The sequence below is a fragment of the Taurulus bubalis genome (assembly GCF_910589615.1).
Source record: "Taurulus bubalis genome assembly, chromosome: 7".
Classification (NCBI taxonomy): Eukaryota; Metazoa; Chordata; class Actinopteri; order Perciformes; family Cottidae; genus Taurulus; species Taurulus bubalis.
The window spans coordinates 12,092,835-12,115,069 of record NC_136595.1 but is presented as its reverse complement, the minus strand read 5'-3'; the positions used below and the strand labels follow the sequence as shown (position 1 = coordinate 12,115,069).

Sequence of the window (22,235 nt, the reverse complement as noted above, 5' to 3'; positions counted from 1 at the left end):
GGAAGTCACAACACCCTTTGTGGCAACTACACACACAAATTGCCTCACAGCCTTGCTCTACAAAGTAAAGGTCGTCTCTGGCCTCTCGCAAATCAATAGCTGCGTGTTTGTGTTGCACTAGTATGTCATTTACACCCTATGCACTGACTGTTCTGACGTAGCAGCTGTACTACACACAAGGACTTTGTTCATTTCTAGAATTACAGTTTGTTTACCTCGAGAACAGAATATATTTGAAATGTCTATTAACATGCTACGGGCTATTGAAAGTGTTTTAATGCGACAATGGCGCCCAAGCTTAGCGTTGCAGTCCTGTGTCTGTGCTGAAAGAAATCCCAACTGCTTGTGGTGTACCTTGAAAGGGCACTTGCATAAAGTTGACCTCTGTATTGCCGCATAAAATCAACCATACAGGTACCACAGTGATGGTATCAGAAAACACACATTTAAAGGACATATGCACAGTAATAGATACAGGGACCTGTTGCTGCTAATGCAATAATCTGCCATAAAACTGCTACAACACTAAACAACATCAATGATGAATACTGGCTTTACTGTTTGTCCCTATTGTAAAAGTCCCTCATGTGAAACAATAGTTGCCTCTGTTTCTTTGGAAATATAGGAATGCATACTGCCAGCTCTGACCCGTCAGATCATTCTCTCATCCTTCACTTTATCTGTCCTGCTGGATTTCTCTTGCTCTCTTTAACACTTCCTCCCAATTCTCTTTAGTGACACTACAGTATCACAAAACGAGTGGAAATGGCACTTGGTTTCCATGGCAACTGCAGACTGATTCATCTAAGCAGCCACACATCAATTAAGAAAAACACAATATATTAGAGCAAAGAGAAAACACACTGGCGCTGTTGAGATCAGAGGAAGGTTAAAAAAAAGGATGAAGACACAATTGAGGAGCTGAGCATGAGACAAAAAGATGCAACAGCAATGATAGTTCCTAAAGGCTTTTTTTCTTCTTTTCTCATTGGGCTGAGGTTGTGTTAACAGTCATATGGTGTTGTTAGAGGGCAACGACCTTGGGGTCCAGCCACAGATTTGTCTGGTGTGTGTATATATGTATCTGTGCTGTAATCCACACTCTAAATTTGTGCTGGGCTATCAGCGGATTTAACCTTTCTCTCACCTTCTCCTTTCCCATCTCTCACTCCGCTCTCTATTGCTCCATCTCGCCCTCACTCAGATTCAGATAACCTCTACCTATACGACTGTAGTGCTGAAACGATGAAAGACAAATATCAGCCATGTTGATAAACCAATACTCAAATATATCATTCCATCTCTCCCTTTGCCTTTCTGTCTCTGTGGACGTCTTTCTTTGTCTCCGCCTATGGTTTTCTCTTTCAATTGCTCTACCGTCAATCTCTGCATCCGTCACTTTTCCTCACGTTGAAAGCTTCAAACTGCAATGCAAGACCCGAGAAGGTCATTGTTCTGCGCCTTAAGATCAAGGTGAATCTTCCACATACAGAACTTAGACACATGCACACAAGAGCTCTCCTCAACACGGTATTGCATCACTTCAGTCAGAGCCGTCTGCGGTCGACAAGGAGATGGGACTACATCTAAATGAAGTCTTAGGGTCGAGGGGAGAACAGTCATTGATGATTTTGTCATATTTTGTCCCAGAAGAACCTCCTGCCAACCACTGGGCCCCTCTTGACTGACACATCTGCCTGTTAGGGTTCGGGAGCTTCCCTCATACTTAGATGTCATGCCAGAATACTAGAAGTGAAAGCTCACACAAAGCCAACCCACTCAACTTGTGAAGCCTTTGATCGTTTGGGTTTGATTTGTATTTCTTTGTTGTATCAGCCCAAGTTATGCAAAAATAATGTAGGCATGGTGTTGAATCCGTGTTGGAATCAAATGATTTGTGAGGACACAGTTTGTGTTCATCTCCACAAAGCTGCAGAAGAGTATTAAAGCCTTTTCACACTCATGGTACAACCACACAGGTGTTTGTTTTTTAGCTGATTAGACCTCTTATCTGGACATTTTCCTTAACATTTTGTTGATGCTTTGGTCTCACACGCTTCATTATCAATATTAATTTGCACTCACATTCATTTAATTGATTCCTGTGTGACTAATGAATTAAAGAAGGTTAAAATGATGACATGTTGTGGTGAGAACCATTCATTTCAAAAGAATCGCCAAAATCAAAGAATCCACTCAGGGAGACTAAATTAACTCTGGTGAACTTTGACAGACAAACTCATGCGTCGTTGCTAATTAGCCGTGTAACACCAATCTCTTTTATTTAACCTACGGTGTTAAAGGAAAAACTGTTCCACAAAAGAGCAATAGTTTACTGGCAGTTATGAGACAATGATTGATGGGACAAGTACATCTTTTGAATAAACTGTGTGAACGTATTGTCTCGTCAGTAACACGCTAATGAGTTTGCTAACTGACCGTAAGCAAGCTAGATAGCTTGGAGACTTATATTTTCCCTCTTTATTGAGAAAACTGGTAAACTGTACACTGGTAAATAAAAAGGTATAGTGCTAGCCTAGCTTGGCCGGCTAGCGTGCTAACTGTTAGCTCCAACCAGTCTGGCGAGCAGTCACCACGTCACAAAATATCTGGCCCCACCTACTTGGATGGATGAGCGACTATTCTAATCAAATAGAATAAATGAAAATACCTGTGAAACCTGAATAAATCCTCCTACTACATGGCGTTTATGGTAAAAATGACACATTTGCACAATTGTTTTTCTTTCTTGCTTCTTCTTGTTCTTCTTCTTCTGTTTATTTCCATTACAAAGCTCATCTCATCTTCTCGTCTAAGAGGGGATAAAAAAGTAATGAAAGTAATGCAATGATTCTAAAGCCGGAGAAAGAGAACACATTACTCTCAGCTTGCCTCGGCAATCTACGTTTCCTCAGAGCTTGGTGTCGAGGCAGGGGACTGGAAGGGTTTGTATGTGTGTGATTTTGTTGGTTGCCGTGTTTAAACTTTGATACACGAACCCTGCGTCGTTCTACTGCGGTGTTAAGGAACTTTACTACATCCCAATTGATGTGAAGTTTGCAGATGATATGCTCAAGTGGAATGACTTTAACATTCACCGTGTATCATTCAGCAACATGAAGGGCTCTCTGTAGGCCATAAAACACACTTTAAAACTCACATTTGTGAAACTTCATATCTTTATTGTTAATGTAACTTTCTGTGATAACACTGAATATATTTTATATCGGCATGAAACTTGTGGTTTTGTAAGTAGAGAAGCTGGAACCTGGAAATAGTTTTAACATTTTTGCTAAGGTCAACTAATCATTTTTGTCGGTCAACTAATCGATTCATCATTGCACCTCTAGTCAGCAGCACAAGGATGCCTAAAACCCTCAGTCTACAGTGAACAAAATGTCAAAAGTCTGTATGCGCCTACTCAATTACTTCTACCTTTCCTAAAATGATAGAACCGTTTTTCACTTTATCATCCTCATGTCAATAAATGCAGTGAACACAGACCAAGACTCGAGTCAAAAGAGCTCCACTGAGGTTAATTTCCCAGAAAAGACAAACTACATTACATAGATGAATAAGGTGCAGTGTTTCAGTTCACAACTCACATTTCCAAAGAAACAAACTTCCCATCATCGGCCTGTTGGGACCAAGACAATCTGCTGCACTGCCAAAGGAATTTTAATTTGTTTTGTATCATAACCAGAACAGAACAAAGACCAGAAGAGCTGATGGCTATTAATCTTCAGGGATGAACTTTCACAGCCTGCCCGAAACGTTGGTTTCCTTCCTCTCTTTTTTTTAACACATACACACATATCCGAGCACACATGCAGGCACACTCAGCCGGACATGATGGATGTTCTCGCTTCCCGTTGTTTCTCATCATCTCATTGTGTGCAGCAAAGAGAAGAAAGGAGAAAGCACTTCTTCCCGATCACATTCAAACTCCTCCTTCTCTCCTCCTTCTCCTCCTTCTCCTCCTTCTCCTCCTCCCTCCTCCTCCCTCCTCCTCCTCCCTCTCCTTGCACTGCTCTCTTGCTTCTCTTTTTCACCTTCCACATCATCTATACTTGATGGGCTCTAACAGAGTGACTCAGTCCTGCCTCAATAAATAAACCCAAATTAGTTTCATCGATTGCAGTACTCCATTGTGACTCTACACTGGTCGGCCCTTGAAAAGATGATTCCTTCTCTGTGTTTATCTTGCTGCTAAATCATCTCCATCTCTCATCCGTTTCCAGTCAACCTCTCAGACAAGGTAATCAGCCAAATACAAAAAAAATTAGATAGAAATAACAGCAAAAACTAAGGTCCAATGCTTAGATTTGGCTCAGCGAAAAGCTAAAAATACTCTCTAAGATGGGAATCAATAAACAAGATATGAGAAGTGTCACCAAGGAGGCAGAGATGAGTAAGGATACCTATTTTTCTCTGTCTGTCAACATTTGGAGGTCAAATAAGATGTTAGCATCTTGTTTGCCTTTCAGGGAGACACTTCCTACAAAAACTTCCAATGGTTTGCAGACAATCAATGTCAAGTCCCAATTGAATATATATATATATATATATATATATATATATATATATATATATATATATATATATATATATATATATATATATATATACTGCATTTTGAGGTCATCATTCCTTTATTTACTTTTAATATACTTCATATCTGGCTGAACAAGGGGTGGTGAATATATATATATATATATATATATATATATATATATATATATATATATATATATATATATATATATATATATATATACACTGTATAAAGCGAATACCTTTCAAATGCTAAAATTGTAGTCTATACTCGACTGCTGGTGGAAACACAATATACCCAAGACTGGATATTTCGCTGATTAGGAGAACTTTATTCATATTCACATATATATATATATATTTAAAAAAAAAGGTTAGACCTAAAAAGGTCAGACCTTTGCAAGAGTGCAGTCAGATTCCCCATGACGTTCTTTTCACAACATGCTGGTTGAACTAAACTCAACAGAGAAGCAACAGCGACCTTGAAGAAAGGACACCAATCAAAAACCTCAGGTGTGCTCTGGAAAATGAGGTGTGCTCTAGAAAATGAGGTGTGCTCTGGAAAATGAGGTGTGCTCTGGAAAATGAGAAAGACTGAAGAAGAAGGACTGAGAAAGACTGAAGAAGAAGTACTTAATATACTGCGAGAGATAGCTTAAGATAGCTTATATATTAAGTACTTCTTCTTCAGTCTTTATATATCAGGTAGTTAATGGGATAATGCTTAAAAGCATGGTGTGCTATGCTTGACTCATTTTGCAAACAAATAACGAGCATGCTGAGAGAATAAAAGATACCAATGGTCGGACTAGTTCTGAGGCTGTATTCCGTACCTCGAACACACTGAGAGCGAAGGGGTGTCCCAGGTGCTGATGGGAGGACAGCAGCACTTTGCGGTTGTCCCCGTTCAGATCCACACTCGATAGCAGGTGCAGCTTGGAGTCCACCCAGTAGAGACGCCTGTTAGACAAGTCTGAGAAGATGGAGGAGGAGGAGAAAGAAAGAGAGAGAGAGAACAAGACCAAAGAGGGAGAGATGGAGCGAGAGGTCATTCCATGAGAAAAGGCCTAGGGTGAGAGGTATATGAATGTAATGGCTCAGTAGCCACACCATCAATCTTGTTTGACGTGACGGCTGAGGCCCTGCACTGAGAACACAGATGTGATTGTAATATTGTCGGTTGACTTCTTTGTGGGGGAAAACATACGTGCCCTTGAGCAAATTGATTAGTCTTGCTGGACTTACGTTAAAGGAACACTTTGCTGTTTTTCTCTTCCATCACCATGGATCGGACCCCAGTGCTGTTTTTCTTTCCGACTACATTTTTGTGCTCCTGCTAACGACCCCTGAGTAACGCTTTGGTTAACATGGACATCTAGATTATAGACTCTATCAAGTTTAAAGGCAAGGGACATAATTCAAGTATGACTTTGTTTTTATCAGTTGTACATTAATACATTTTAAATGGTCACTTTACTTTTATTTAATTCAGCACCTGAACAATAACCTTCTTGCTGTGCTTTTTAAAAGGTGAATACTCTTGTTTTCAATAAGTTAATCTGTTTACCCTCAGTTTAAACTTGATGAATCATTTGTTTTCTTCTTGGACAAACATTTCAGATTTGCACAATACTGAAAGTAACGACACTGTACATTTTAAATAAGGAAGTCCAAAAATATCTACTTTAAAAAAGTAGGAGTTTGATATTATTACTTACTTATTTACTTATTATTATTAAATATTACGTAACAGGCAAGTCAGCTGACTAAACTGAAACCAAAAGATCTGATTCAACATCATCTAAAAAGAACAGAAAAAAATCCAGTTATATTTTCTTCACAACTTCACCTCTCCTCACTCAACTGTTTTGTTCGCTGCTCTGTATGAAATCAATGACCGCGGGAAAATAATCTCCCCCCCCCCATTCTCTCACAGCGGTCTGGAAAACTCTCTCATTCACCCTACTCTAAAAAATAATTTGTTTTCATACAGATGTAGTGACACCTCAATTCCAGTGTGGCAACTGCGAGCCTCTCTTTCTCCTCAGGCAAGGGCAGCTGAGAGAAATTGGCTGGTGCCGTGGAGGGAGATGAAAGGGATGATGGGAGGTATTGACGGCACAGAGCGTCTGGCTTATTAATTCGGCCCGTGTTCGCTGGCTTGATTGATGAGAGCCAGACACAAACTGAGCTATAACAATAAGAGCTACTTACGGGTTGCAGCACCCCTGGACTGTTTTCTTCTCTCAGCCCTTGCTGTTCTCTGTGGTCGTCTGTTTTTTTTATGTTGTATTCACTCAAATCATTTTGGATCATTTTCCTCTCTCTCCAAAAGCAATATCAGCATTATAACTTTGTTTAAAAAGTTGATCTCAGAGCTGATTGATTTCCCCTTTCCCCGTGTCATCTTATATTGTTTTCCTGCCTTTTCCAATGAGCTTTGCATGGCAAAAGCTGTTTTTGTCCCTCCTTACCCAGGGTGATTCCATTGGGCCACTCGATGTGTTCGGACACCAGAACTTGTCGGTCCACTCCATTCATACCAGCCTTCTCAATTTTGGCCTGACCTCCCCAGTCTGACCAGTACATAAACCTGTGGAAAGACACATTCAGTACTAACCAGTTAGACATGAACGTCTACAATTCAGTAAAACAGATGAAATATGCAACGTCATAGTCAATCAAGAAGACCGGATCTAATGTCTACTCTATCACACAATGTCTGTGTCTGACTCTCCATCTCATTTTCTCTACAAAATCTAATTTTGCTTCTGAAGCAGGCTTTGAAGACATTAAAGGAAAGTTGATACTGTGAAAAACTGTATCTGGTATTGGAAACTTGGTGTGTGTGTGTGTGTGTGTGTGTGTGTGTGTGTGTGTGTGTGTGTAAAGCTAGTCTTCCTTTGCATGCATTTCATGCTACAGCAGTCTAGCTCTTTCTAGTTGTGAAAAGAGTCCTTTTGGGAACTCAAGGCATTGGAGACTAAGCGGCAGATAAAGTAGACAGAAGTCACGTCTTATCTCAAAGTAATTGTTAAACTGCTTAATCTAACAGATGGGTGGAGCGCTACAAATACTGTTGATAAAAAGCATAATTTAGACAACCTGTCTTTTCCCACAGGCTTTTCCAGCCCACGTCTCACTCCAGCTGCCTCCATCCTTCCCTCACCACTTCCCTCAACTCCTTACACTTTGTCTTTTCATCCAAAATCCCCGCGCCCTTAAACTTCTCCTGCTCACCCTTGGTGTGGATCCACTGCGATGGCCCGCGGCTCGCTCAACTCAGTGGCTATCAGCACTTTTCGCTTCTTGCCGTCTCCTGCAGCGACAGAGATGCTCTTGTTGCCAGAGTCGGTCCAGTAGATGTTCTTGTGGACCCAGTCGACTGCCAGGCCCTCGGGGGAGTGGAGTGAGTCGATAAGAGTCAGCTGCTGTGACGCGTCACTGGCCTTGTTGATGTAAGCACTGTTGAATGGTAGAGAACATCTGTGTCAGTCAGGGATGTTCAAATCATGAAATAATCATTTTTAGGAACAGGCGTAAAAAGGCAGACATAAGACAACCACACAAGTTGCACTTTGCTAGACGTCTGTCTATACTGGTCTACTTTTCTTGTGAAGAAAGACTTCACTTTCTATTTATGGGCCTTAGATACCTTGGTGCACATGGTGGGGAACAGGCGTCTTTTACTCTTTATAATGCTGTCAGGGGCACTAAAACCTGACACCTCCAAAGCAAACCTCAGGCCTCCCACAAAACATCACCTCCCAGGGAGAAATAGTCTGTCTTTTTCCATCAGCAGATTACAAAGCACCCTGCCACTTTGCCTGCTTTGGTCCTTTCCCCCCTCTGTGTCTTTCTGTCTCTGGTCTTCTCAATCTCTCTCCATTTTCCTCTTGCTGTCCACTTACTGTCTGTCCAATGTTCTATCTCATTTATGTCTTTCTTGTTTCCATTCCTTCCTCAACATCCTCAGACGTATAGCACATAATTATCTTCACTATATAGATCAGTGGTTCTCAAACTTTTTTTGTCACGCCCCATTTTGGAGAAAGAAAAATGTTCATGCCCCACCGCCCCAACAAAATTGTAACAAAATAGTCCATGCTGAATTTTTGAGCAAGATTTTTTAGCTCTAAACCCCAAGTTGATCCCCGGGTACTTCACAGCAGCCCACTGCTCCTTAAATACTAAGGATGGGTGAAAATGTAGAGCATAATTTCCCAACTGTGGGATTAATACCTCCGCGCCCCACTAAAGGGACACGCCCCACAGTTTGAGAACCACCAATATACATATTGGGACATAAAGCAAGACGGTATAAGATAACCTTGTTAGAAGGTTGGAAAATGCAATATATACCCAATTTGTGACATTTTGGCAAACCCTGTCATAATCAAGAGAGAAGTACGGAAGGGAGGAGCAGCTTAACTAAAGGCTGGTGAGGTAGTTGGAGCGAAAGATGAGGTGGAGATGGATGAGTGAGGACCTTGGAAGCAGCTTGCGTTGTGAATTGGCTGTGTTACTGTTTTCCACCGCATTTGTGTGTGTGTGTGTGTGGGTGTGTGTGTGTGTGTGTGTGTGTGTGTGTGTGTTTGTGTTTGTGTGTGTGTGTGTGTGTGTGTGGTCTGCTGTCGTCTTGTGATGGATAATCTGAGGCGTTTCTCTAGTGTCCCAGGGTTAATAACATGGACCCAACACCTGTCTCACACACAGCAAATTAAAATGAGGCCTGGAGCGAACTGGACGTGGTGCAACAGTGGTCTATTTAGGAACTGTAAACGACAGACAGTGGGGGATAAAAACAATATGAAAGCATACAACCATGTGACTTGCATCCTGTATTGTAATTTATAATCAATGATATTCCTTGTTCAATACAATAATCCCATCATAATCACTTTTTACAGACCTAGTGTAGATTCCTGTGGGCATATCATGCATGAAATATAATAAAATGTACGCTTTCAGTTAAAATTATTTTGATAAACTGGGGCGAACAGAGGGATGAATAGAGGGCAGACTGGAGTAAGAAAAAAAAGACAGGGACTGATGAGTCTAAGACCACTGAGCAGATTGCATCTTTAATTGGCTGTATTATTGTTTGCAACAGACATCTCCATCACAGGGAAGAGTTAGCAAGTCATCGACCCATAGCTTGCTAATCACTATGAATTAGTCTGGAAAACCACACCGTCGCAGTGAGGGACAATGAGGATGAATCACTTTTCAATACACAGCTATTTCTGTTTGGTAAAATGCTCATCAGAAGAAAAAGTACTGCACTGGAAAGTAAGTAATGCTGTGGTATAAGGTGCGATCAATCATGTCCGTAGCATCAAGATTCAAGGTATTCAGCTATTTAAAACAGGAAAGTATTCTTGACGGATTATATATGAGAAATAAAGTAATAAAGATGTACAAAGAACCACCACAGTCAACTCAGAAGTTGCTGTTGCATTTGCTAAAGGCAGTAATAACATGTTCTTCACAAAGATACTTTCATTTATAAGTTGTTCATTTCTGTTTGCTGACTTACAAACACCTGAACTGCATCATTGTCAGCCACGCTTCTCACACATTTTTTGGCCATTTTTGTATCTTTTTAATTTGCTATATCTTTTATGGCTGTATCTTGGGAGCAACTTGGCTACAGAATGAAGGAAGACGACTTCACTTTTCGCAATCCTGCCGACAAAACACTGATTGGTCAATTGTCAATGAGCACCAGACCTATGCAAACAAGGTCTGCTGAACAAATCAGAAAAATGGGATGGCAATTTAGAGATCTGGGGTCAGGCAAGGTGAATAGAGGAATGGGCTGGAAAATGTAAATGCATATATGGCACTTAAGTAACATTTTGCATTATGTCTGTAAGATTCTGATTCTGCTGATGAACTATATCAAGGAGCAGCAGCTGCTCTCAAAGGTACTTATGTATACTGAGAGTTTTGGATCGTATTACAGTCCTTCAAAATGATATGCAATGAAATGCGTTCATGCTTTTTGATGTAAAAATACTTATTGTGTGACAGGAAGGCAAACAACCAAGAACCACTCAGTACAAATCCACTTGTTGTTGGCCATGTAAAGTCATTGTTGTGTGTGTTTATGTGCTGCTTCTAAAGAAGAGTTCATCAATACGAATGAGTTAATTTGTCCTTTCTCCGTCAGAAGCCCTTGAATAAATCTCTGCGTTAGTGGGGAAGTATGCGGATGTGCGTATGTATGCAGATGAGTAATAGTGGTGATTATTGAGGCAGTGAAATTAGAGAGAGCATATGGCTCAGCTGAGATGATAGAAAGCCCCTCCCACTACCTGCCAGCCATAGGGCTGACACACTGACACGCACACACAGTATGTGTATTGTGTGCACATATTACATGTGTGTGAAGGACAAACAGTTCCACCTTTTACTGACAGATGACACAGCCCTCCAGGTGTCTCACACACACACACACACACACACACACACACACACACACACACACACACACACACACACACACACACACCTCCCAGATGTACCTGTCTCACTACCAGAAGTGTGGCAGGTTGAAGCAGACAAGATGGATGTATAGAGGAGAAACAGGATGACAGAATGGCTGAAGAACAAGGAAAGAGCCTCATTCAAATCACACAAATCACATACACTTTTCATCTTATGTCTGTGTGTTTGTGTGCGTGTGTACCTGTATATTTTACGATGATATAGATCACACCAGAACATCTTGTTGGTGGACACGTCTACATCCAGGGCCACTGCGTTCTTTAGCGTGGGAACCACCTGTGTGTATTCACTCTTCAGCAGGTCAATGCGCCGGATCTCATGACGGTTGGTGAACATCAGGTACGGACTCTTTCCTGATGAAGAGGGAAATACATTTATGTCACAATCGTGTTTGAGCACGTCTCCTGAAGAACCATTTGACACAACCTTGACATGAGCAAAATTGGACAGATTGGTCACAAATCCCAAGAGATGTGTTGATACCATTGGCAGCTATTAACCTACTATTGCAACCCAAAAAGAGTTTACCTTTTACATTCCCAACTCTTTCTACTCGACGTGGGCCATTTACAATAGTGCCAATCATAAGTGTGCTAGTGCATGTGTGACATGGAAACATTTGCTGATCTTGAAAATTATACATAAATTGTAACACACGTCCCAAAGGTAAACCTGCATATTTGCATCTTGTAATGCAATCCCCACCGCACCTGAGCCTGAGACAGACAAGGTCACGTTGTGCTACTAACTGACAGTGCAGTGTAGCCCGGAAAGTTCTCAAAGTTGTTGAATTAATATAAGGAAAATGTTTTGATCAGTGATACTGACATGACATGTCACTTGAACATGGCAAATCCTGCCATTGGATCCATTATACAACATATTTTAAATCCAGTTCAACTAAGTATCCAATGGCAATTGACCACCTCCTTTATGTTGTTGGATATATATAAATTGGCCTTGATTTTGAATACACAGTAGTGTTAAAATGTTGGTCTGTTGTGTCCTATTTAAAGCTAAAAATCAATTAGAGTGCTACAGTCCTGTTGTGCCCTTTATATGTACTTCAGCAGTACTATTAAAAACCTTCACACACTGTTATCTATAATCATACCATGGGTGGTGTTGAGTGTTGATTTATATCACCAAGAGGGGACATAATGTAGGATAATCAAGGTCTAGTTCTTCAGTTTTCATTTGTACTATTATGGTTCTTAACACATGCATTTTTAAATGATGTGAGCTTAAATAAACATCCAAATAAAAAAAGACATTTTGCACACAGACATATTTTTTGACACAACATAATGCTGTGCACTTAAGTACTCACACAAGTATGCGTTGCAGAAAGGTAATGCATTGATTATGCAAGTTGGCTCTGACTGAAATCCTTGATAAGGACACATCCATTGAAAGAGTCTTTGAGTGTGTGTATAGAGTGTGTGTCCTGCCACTGGATGAAGTAATGAAGCACAATGTGCAGGTGGATAAAGTGGACCGACAACTAGTCATGACACATCGTTCTATTTTTAGTACAAACAACAGCTTGTCAAAAGTATGTTTCTGGGTTCTCTTCAGCAGTACGTGCTTCTGGCTGGCACATCAGCTATCATCGGGTAGATTTTTCAGCAGGCTGAAGGTGAGTCAAGCATTTTAATAATTGTCATGCAGTTGGACAAGGTTAAACACAGATACAAATGTATAAAATGTACTGTCATATATATATATATATATATGACATATGATATAATTAATTTGTATGCATGCCTGCATACGGTAGAGACAACTCGGTGTATACAGACTCACAAGTCCATAAAATTTACTTCTGAATCATCAATATCATTCATCAAACTGTAATCCAATTATTTCGTTTACTTTAGCTCAGCAGCACTGCTTCGCCTCAGAATTCTGTCCTTCTGTCTGCATGCTTCCCTCTCCGTCTTCATCTTTTGCTCTCTTTCACACAAACACCCATCCATCTCCATTTCTTGCTTCTTTCTATCAGCTTCACTACTTCTCTCTGTCAAGTTACCCTCCACTCCACACTGTCCAGTAAAGCAGAAATGCCACGTAACGAGACAAAGTTGGGCAACAGTCACACTGACACACACACACACACACACACACACACACACACACACACACACACACACACACTTCCTCAATCTCGGTTTAATACGGACTACTGCACAGGAAGAAAACCGTACATCTCCACTACTGTTTGGATTCTATCATTTTCCTCTGACGACTAGGTTTGAAACCATCAATTTCACCTGCTGCGTGGGCGCCGTTATTTTGGGGGGAGGGAGAGAGTGGGATAGAGAGAGGGAGGAACGCAAGTAGTAAGAGACCGGCACAAGCAATATGATGGTCCATCTTTCTGTCTCCATCACTGATGGGTGCAGGCAGAGTCATGGAGAAATAAAGAGGAAGAGGATGGAAATGGGAAGGAAGCAAGAAGGGAAAGACATTAACAAATTACGTGACATCAGGGGAAAGAAAGTGGGCAAAGTAGGAGCAAGAGGAAAGCAATAATAAGTATAGACAGCATCTAACTTCTCCTTCATCAATCCCCTTGACCCATTTGTTCAAGACAACGTCTCTCAATCCTCATCACTGTTGTTGCAGCAATATGTCCTCTATGAAGTAAAAAAAAAAAAGCTGATTCACTGTTTTCCTCAGGCCATGACACCAAAGATGTCATCAAAAAGTGCAACGTAATCGCTCCTCAAAATATCCCAGCAGCGCAACAGTCAGATTTCCTAACAAGAGCAGGATCCCCTAGATATGTTTTAATCTGCGTTGCCAGTTCAGGGCTGCTGGGCCCCGTTGGCCAATTAAGATAATGCATGGGAAAGATAAATACGGGCTGGGGAAATGTCGTCGGGCACGAGAGGCGCTTTGATTCGTACAAAAAGGAGATGTTTATGTTGTGGAGATGCAGAGTAAGATCATAACGTCAGATGGAAAGGTCAGACAAAGGTGTGAAATTCTGCAAGATGATGAGGGTGTTCAGCTACAGCCTGTGTGATGGTGGTTAGTTATTAGGATGATGATACGTCTGGAAGTAGACACACATGTCAAGGTCAGCCATGCTTGTTAAAAACAAGCTGTATAATGATGCATAGATGCTGCAGAAGGGAACAGAAATGGACCTTCTGTCAAGTCAGAAAGTCATCCTACTTGCTCGCATTCCTCAGGACAAAGCAAGTTATATTATATTTATATTATTCTTATGATGGATTGAGAGATGCTCCATGAGAAATTGCTTCTCTAATAATTTGTGACCCAGCCTTTTAAAATTGTGAAAAACAGACACAATAGATAAATATATACGTGCACATTTGTATTCTGGGTTAATATTACCGACAGAATACAATGTTATGTGCTTGTCTATTAAAAGTATGAGACAACGGGAAAAACGGAGACGAGTTTTGACAGTGTTCCACAACATCTTGGGTCCCATGGCAAAATCTTTTGACAACAGGGAAAATCTGACCACCGCTTGAAAATCATTTTGAAAAGTGTGCTCAAACTGTCAAGTGTGGGAAAAAAAACAGCTCTTGGCACTGTGGTTAAGTCCAACACACAGTACACTGTAGATGAGAGACAACAAGGAACAAAGAGAAGGAAACAAGAGCAAAAAACAGTGTGACAGTGTGTCCTGTTTTTATCAAACGTGGGTGCACCTGTAATATGATCCATCCTGACACATCGTCCTCATTCTTATCCTCTTGTCTGTACATTTGATAAACTTTTGTTTTGCCATAAAAAAGCAATTTAATTGTATGTATGTGCATGTTAGCATATTTCAAATCTGCAGCGCTGTTAATATCTGGTTGTTTAGCAATCCTAAATATGGTTGAATCCAACAATAAGATAATTTATTACTTTTTCAACATTATGGAAAAAAGTACAAATAATAATTTCGATGTGCTTTGAGTTCTACTCGCAGCCATACACTTAAACTTTATTTTGCATATTTTCTAAAACAGTTAAGAAATAATTTTTGGACACTGTCAAAATATTTTCTCACAAAAAATGGTGACAATGAGAATAACACCCCACAAGCACATCATTCATCTACTTTGAGAAGTGTGTATGCATTCATATTTCCATTTATCTCTTCCAGTATCTTGGTAGTGACCCTGTCCAATTATATTTCGAACAACTCTGAGTTACAGATGACCAAACAGCTCAAGAGTCTCTCTCTCTCTCTCTCTCTCTCTCTCTCTCTCTCTTGATTGTCTGCTCTGGTCCCTGATTGTTTCCTGCTGTGTCCAATCACCTTCCCCTTGTATTTAAACTCTGTTTGTCGCCTGTCCTCTGGTCGGATTGTACTGCGTGAAGACTGTGTGTTTCCCCTGCTTCCTGTTTCGATGCCTGTTTGTTTTGGTTCGTTCTTTGGCCTGTTGGAAGGCTGTCCTGTGTTTTTTTGAAGCAATACATTTACTTTTACAGTTGTCCGCATTTTGGGTTCACTTTCAAGCCAGATCCTGACTCACTCTTTCACACACTCACACACACACACACACACACTATAAAAAACTCAAGTTGATGACTCAGTGAGTGACATCCCACCCATAACCGTGTAAACACAAAAACAATAAATGCAATTAGTGTAGCGCAAGCCTTTTCTCAGGGGACTTAATGGACGCTGCCATGTACGAATACAAACACGCAACACACATCCACAAATACTAGTTTATAACGCATCATGACTCCAATCTGGGACTTTACTTTTAATTAGCATAGCTAGTGTTGCATATTACTCCAAATATAATCTGCAGAGCCTGAAACCACATGCTAGGATTAGAAATTAAATGCACTCCTTCTGCACTGGACAACACAAAGAGCACAGGTACTGCAACTCTTCTTCCTTTAGTTATTTGCAACTTGCACAAAATGCAACAAATACAAGTAGAAAATGCGGTGGAGAATAAAACCTATATATGCCATTGCGTTTAACTAGAGGGTGACATGTGTTTTGCTGTGTGCCTCTGAGATAAAAGCACAAATAACAGCCTTAACTTCAATATGCGTAAATGATATTGCCACTCGGCAAGTGCCACATCTCATCAAAGACTGTGTCACTCCTCCTGTCCAGTGTCTGTGTACTAATGTTGATGAGAAGTAACTGCATGTTCAGATGTGTGACCAGAATTCTAAAGCGTATACGCATTCTGATGTGTGTGTGTCCATGCACATGTGTGATTGGGTGAAATATGAGCATCTAGGAATGAATTCACGAGCAAATACGGCTTCATTAGGTCCACATTATGTCAGCTTCATGAAGCAAACATCTCTGTATTTATGGTCCCATCTCTATTTGTGCCTTTGAATAAATGAACTTCAACATAAACAATAATCTTGGCACATTTTCTGTCTCAGAGAGATGGCCATCCATCCATTTATCTTATTTTCTCCCACTGCTCGCCTATCCTCTATTCTAATAAACGTCACGGCCTCTGATAAGGACTGTTTGCAATTGCTTAACGGTAATAAAGATTCACACAGAGAGGCATGAAGTAATCAATGGTGTTTTTTATGCCACTTAGCTTAGGAGTGAGGGCCCGTTTTCTGCTTTAAACTCTCTAACAGACCAGTTCACCCGATAATGACTCAACCAAAGACCGATAGCGGTAATCACTAGTAACACTCTTTTCTCTCTCTTGTCCCACAGAAAAGTTAATTTGCTGTGAAACTCAATCAGTTGAAGGGTCTATTCCCAATGTATGTAAATGTGTAGTTGCAGGGTATTAAGGTTATGTTTCCTGTAGAACTTATAACACAGTAGATAAAACACTGATAATTAACTAATTATAGTTTTCAATCCTTCTTTAGGTCCGTTACTCCTCTTCTCTTTTAAATGGAAAAGGTGAAATGTTTTACATTACGAACAGCGCTGAAATTCTGCCTTCAGACCAGCTCGGTGTAATTTGTTAGCGGCACGTTTAAATATTTGTTGACAGAAAGAGTTGTAATCGGTCAATGGATGGCAATATTTGATCTTCATTCATACCAGCTCAGAGTGTTTAACCGGGCCAACCAGAGGTACGGACCCTGCTCGTGTCCCACGGTGAGTGGGCAGGCCCCCTCCCTCCTCCCTCATCCTTCCCTTGACACTCCAGAGAGAGCAGAAGGCAAGCTGGCTGCAAACTTTTCATTAGTGAGGATTGCAGAAAAAAGGTGGCAAATATTTATCTTTGCACAGATTGCTGGGCATGGCCTCCATACAAAGCAAGCCTCTCGTTTCTCAGAATCCCACAGTGTGAGAATAGTGTGGGATGTGCCTCGGTCGCTACGGGTGCTGAAGCGGGAGAGAAACTGGTGTATAAAAGAGCGAGCCTCAACGTGTGATTCTTTTCGAGTACATGTGTGCCCATGTCTGTATTTTTCCAGAAGTTCCATCTATGACAGTGTCTGTCTTTACCTGGGCAAATGGGTGTAAGGGTATGTGTGTGTGTGTGTGTGTGATAAATAACTCACCCACAGCCTTGCAGGTCTTAGAGGCCGGGTCCATCTCGTAGCCTTCGTAGCATTCACACTTATAATCTCCTTTGTAGTTGATGCAGATCTGACTGCAGGCGTCTGGGTTCTCACATTCGTCGATGTCTGTGTGGAGATAAATGGCACAAAGGCAGAATGATCAAAATAACTCTACAGACAAAGTCCTTTATGTCTTCAAAGTGAGAAATAAGAGAAGTACATTCTCTATCTAGCATGTTAACGATCAAGACTCTGATTCTTTAAATGGAGTCTAGGATTTATATCTTTCAGCCGTAGAGCATCAACAGACACTATTAGAACATGGTTTGAAAGGTATATGCATGCTTGTTACTTGCCAAATGTATAATTGCAAGAACACCATTTCAATTTAATTTAGATGGATCATTATAGTGCATTATTATGTTATTTCCACTAAATATTTAATTATTATTATTATATATCATACTGTTTTTAGGTCAAAGGAGGGATCTGGTGGTTAGAGATATTTCACTGGACTCGTCTTTATACGATTGTATATTGTGTCGACAGATAATTTCACCTGTCCACTGCACAGATATCTTGTCATGCTAGCACAACAGAGATGCTTAGTCATAGGGTGGCACATTTAAACAACTTAAACCAAATAAAACAACAGTCCAACACTTTGGGAAGTGGCTTGTTTGCCAGCAAACCCAGGGTCCAATGAGAAGATCAATACCAATTTGATCTCTCTGAGAATAGGATTCGGGATGTGTTTAAAGCTTAGCACCAAGATGGAGAGCGGGGAAACTGCTTCCCTGGCTCTGTCTAAAGTAAAACGAATAACTTTCAAACTGCTTTAAAGCTGACTTATTGATGCTTTGTGTCTTATCTTGTTCATTAAACTTGTGTAGGAGAAGGAATGCTGAAATCTGCCAATGTGATTTCAGACAGTTACATCATTTGAGATTTGAGCTATTCTTTGAAGCATTAATCTCATAACCAACTCTCATATGTAGTATAGATCCACCCAAGAATCTGGGCCTGCAAACCAGACTACGATTACAATAACACTTTTGTGTTCAAACTGACCCCATATCCCTTATATTTTAAACTGTGTATATTATATTTTAAACAAAAGATAAAACATGAAAATATGTTGGCACAAGTGTTTGTGTCTGAACAGTTGTGTGAGAGTTGGTAAACTGATGTGATGATATAGTTGTTGTTAAATGCGGAAGCTATTTACATTAACTCATCAAGACTTTTCTCAGTTAATTGATTCTCCGTTCAATGCAGAGGCTTGCGAGTATAAGGTAAAGTTCAAGATAACATTGGTTTACTAATTAATATATAAATGGTATCTTTTGGGGTGAAGTATTGCTTTGAGGCTGTAGTTTTTCTTTTTTGCATAACTTCTTTTTTCTTTACCTCCACAAGTCTTTTTGTCCAGGAGTTTATACCCAGAGGGACAGTCACACTCATAACCAATGCTGTGGTCCCTGCAGATGTGGGAGCAGCCGCCATTGTTGTCTGCACACTCATTCAGGCCTGTTGAGAGAGGGGCAGCGGGAGGACGGGTCGAGGACGAGGCAGGCGGAAGAGGGGAGGGAAGAAAAGAAGAGTTGAATATCAAATAACTCCAGCAGGCTAATAGACAGGGAAAAAACCCAGCCTGGATAAAACACAAAGAAATAGTTGTACAGAAAGACAAACACTAAAAGTTGTGCATGTGCATAGTTTTCATCATCCTGCCAGCTGGGATAAGTATGTCCTGTAAAGTAGTCTGTGTACACATACAATGTCCATTAAAAAACAGATTAAGCTTAAAAGCAGTAGAAAAGTGTGTACGTAGACAGTTTGTATGTATGTATGGTATATCCATGGGCCTGCTTGTGTGTGTGTCAATGGCCTATAGGCACAGTCTTAGCCAAATGCACCTGGAATCAATCCATTCTCCAGCGGGGAGCTTGGACACGTTTACCAGGTGTCACTCCACAGTGATGTCTATTGTCACACACACACACACACACACACACACACACACACACACACACACACACACTGTCCTTCCTCCTCTCATCTTAGTCTCTCCATTTGCTCATCTTTTTCTGTTTTTTTAGTATTTTAGAACAGAAGAACAGATTGGACTCCCTCTCAGTTATGTTTCCTTTATGTCATTTCCTCTTTGTATCTGTTTCTGCACCTCCACTTATTCCTTTGTCTTTCAACTACCCTCCAGGGAGTAGAGAGGGATCGCTACTGAAAACTAAAGCTGGTACTTCATTACCGGCTTACATTAAAGATTTAAGCTTCAAAGCTAGAGGTTGTGGTGCGAGGCAGTGAGACTGGGAGAGAGACTGCAGGAATAAAAATGGAGAGAGACAGAGCGAGAGAAAGAAGGAACTAGACTTCAAGAGACATTTGACTAAAATTATGGTTGCAATTTATGGTATATATGTATTTGATCAGATAACAACTAATCAACCCAGTATAAACATAGTATTGAGGTCAAAGAAAGTGAAAACATATTTGAAAACGTATTTGAACTAGCGGGACAGCTACATCATATACAATAGGTATGTGTGAGTGTGGCGTGTGTGTGTGTGTGTAAAGTATGTGGACAGATATTTGTAACAACTAAGTGATACTTCTCAGGACTGACTCATTTTGATGTCCATGAAGGAACTCGACACACAGAGCCTTGTTGCCCAACGTCATTTGCTGACTTCACTAATGCTATTGAGGCTGAATGGGAGCAAATCAATGCAGCAAAATTCCAAAATCGTATGGAAAGCCGTCCCAGAAGAGTGATAAGTTGTTATGAATGGTATTTATATAATAGTAAACATGATTTTGGGGGTGAGACCATATGAATGCAATTTTCAGATTTTGCCCATATAGTGTGACTCGACTGTAAAGGAACCGGAGGAGTTTTGGACCATTAGTTAAGAGCTTTTTATGAGTGGCTCCCCATTTTATTCGCATCATAAACGCACATGTTTCACATCCTTCCTTCAGTTTCACGCTATGTTTGACAGCTGGCAGTGATAATGCAACAGGAAATGTAACAATGTGCCAACATACGCAGGCAAGAAGACATGGTAGGTAAAAAAAAATGCATGCTTGCAAATGTTTCATTTGAACCAATTTACATAGCTTTGGCCTCGGATCAAGAACTATTGTGTTATTCATGTTAAGCATAATGGCAGTTGTAAGTTATAGCGGAAACAAAGAGGATGTGCAGGTCTGCCTTGAGACGCACTGAACATCATGTTTAACATTAATGATATAGTCACAAGGCAATCTCATTACAGGGTACATCCACCTGCCTGGAGATCAGAGCGAGCTGAAAGGGCAGCGCGCTCACGTATCATCTTAAAGCCACGTGACTGGCTTCTACATCAGAGCAATTCCCTTCAGTAATCTCTTGAGTCTTCTGCTTGTACTTGAGTAGCGTATGTACTCAGTACATATTAAATTACTTTTAATTAACAGGTATGTTTTTCTTAACTGCCTCTCTCTGTGTGCAGCTGGCTTGCGCTGCTTGTCATGTGAGATCCGTGACTGAAGCTCGCTAAGTGGTAATTATCTAAGGTGTATAGATAATCTGTGTGGTTCCATATGGGTAGCATAGTCCGGTCACGATTTCCTAGCTAAGATCGCACCAGAGGGCAGAGCTGCTTGGCTCTTTGATCATAATGAGGCTGTTGAGAAATGTCCTGAAATGTCCTGAATACCCTGCCTTGATCAAATGAAGCTCCTTTTACCAAGAAGAGTGGCCACCCACATTACGCAGAAGAACACTATTACACTAGTGTGTATGTACATGTATGCTAGAGATGGTGAATGTACTAATGAGTATATAGGTGTGTAGGTGCATGAAGAGAAATAGAGACTAATTACCACACTCCTTCATGGGCTCATCAGACCAGTCCTTGCAGTCTTTCACGTTGTCACACACCTTGCTGCTGTCAATACACTCCCCGTTCTTACAGCGAAACTTTCTTGGCCCATCACACTTTGTAACTGTGGTGGAGACACAACACACACACACACAAGTCAGAGATCAGTGTTCTACCTCCTGGACTCCATTTTTTTTCAGCTAGAAACACACAATGTTCAGGTACGTAGATGTACGAGGCTGCATTCACACCAAACCAGGCGTTGGAAGCCAGTCCGCTCAATCATTTGAATGAACTGAGTGGGTAGTGCGTTTTTTAACCTGTGGCGATGGGGACAGCAAGAGGGGAAAACAGCAAGATTGGTTTGAATGCAGCCTAAAATAAATCCTGCACAGTTGAACCCAATAATAAAAAAAAGCAATGCCACCAAAGTGCAAACTCCTAACATATCATGATTTTTAGGCCAGTCACTTCCAGTTGGGGGTGCTTAATTTCTTTAATTTCTGTGTTTCAAAATATGTAGGTAGGTAAATATGACGCCCTTGCAAACAATACTGTGATGTACTGCAATTCAAAACACTGGCTTTGAGATAAAGTTCACCGCCAGGCACCTTGAGCTTTTATGTGTATGCATATATGTAAACTCAAGGTGATGTGTAAGCCATATGCAGAGAGCGGTTGAATTAAAATATCACAGTGACTTGTTACACGTCTTGTATACGTTAAAAGAGATTTAAGGCAGAAAACTTGCTGAGACACCGTGACATTGTGGCCTCTTGCTTTAGGATAACTTCT

At 40.7% G+C, this 22,235-nt stretch overlaps 1 protein-coding gene across 1 annotated transcript in view; it reads right to left on the bottom strand.

Annotated features, from left to right (window-relative positions):
* lrp8 (low density lipoprotein receptor-related protein 8, apolipoprotein e receptor) overlaps positions 1-22,235 on the bottom strand; it is a gene marked incomplete at both ends in the record, with an annotated part of 146,157 nt that overhangs the window by 12,382 nt on the left and 111,540 nt on the right. Inside the window, 7 exons of the mRNA XM_079220691.1 lie at positions 5,388-5,527; positions 7,029-7,147; positions 7,795-8,019; positions 11,249-11,420; positions 17,557-17,682; positions 18,967-19,086; positions 21,442-21,564. Coding sequence (XP_079076817.1) covers positions 5,388-5,527; positions 7,029-7,147; positions 7,795-8,019; positions 11,249-11,420; positions 17,557-17,682; positions 18,967-19,086; positions 21,442-21,564 — 1,025 coding nt within the window. The remainder of the gene's footprint in view (positions 1-5,387; positions 5,528-7,028; positions 7,148-7,794; positions 8,020-11,248; positions 11,421-17,556; positions 17,683-18,966; positions 19,087-21,441; positions 21,565-22,235) is intronic.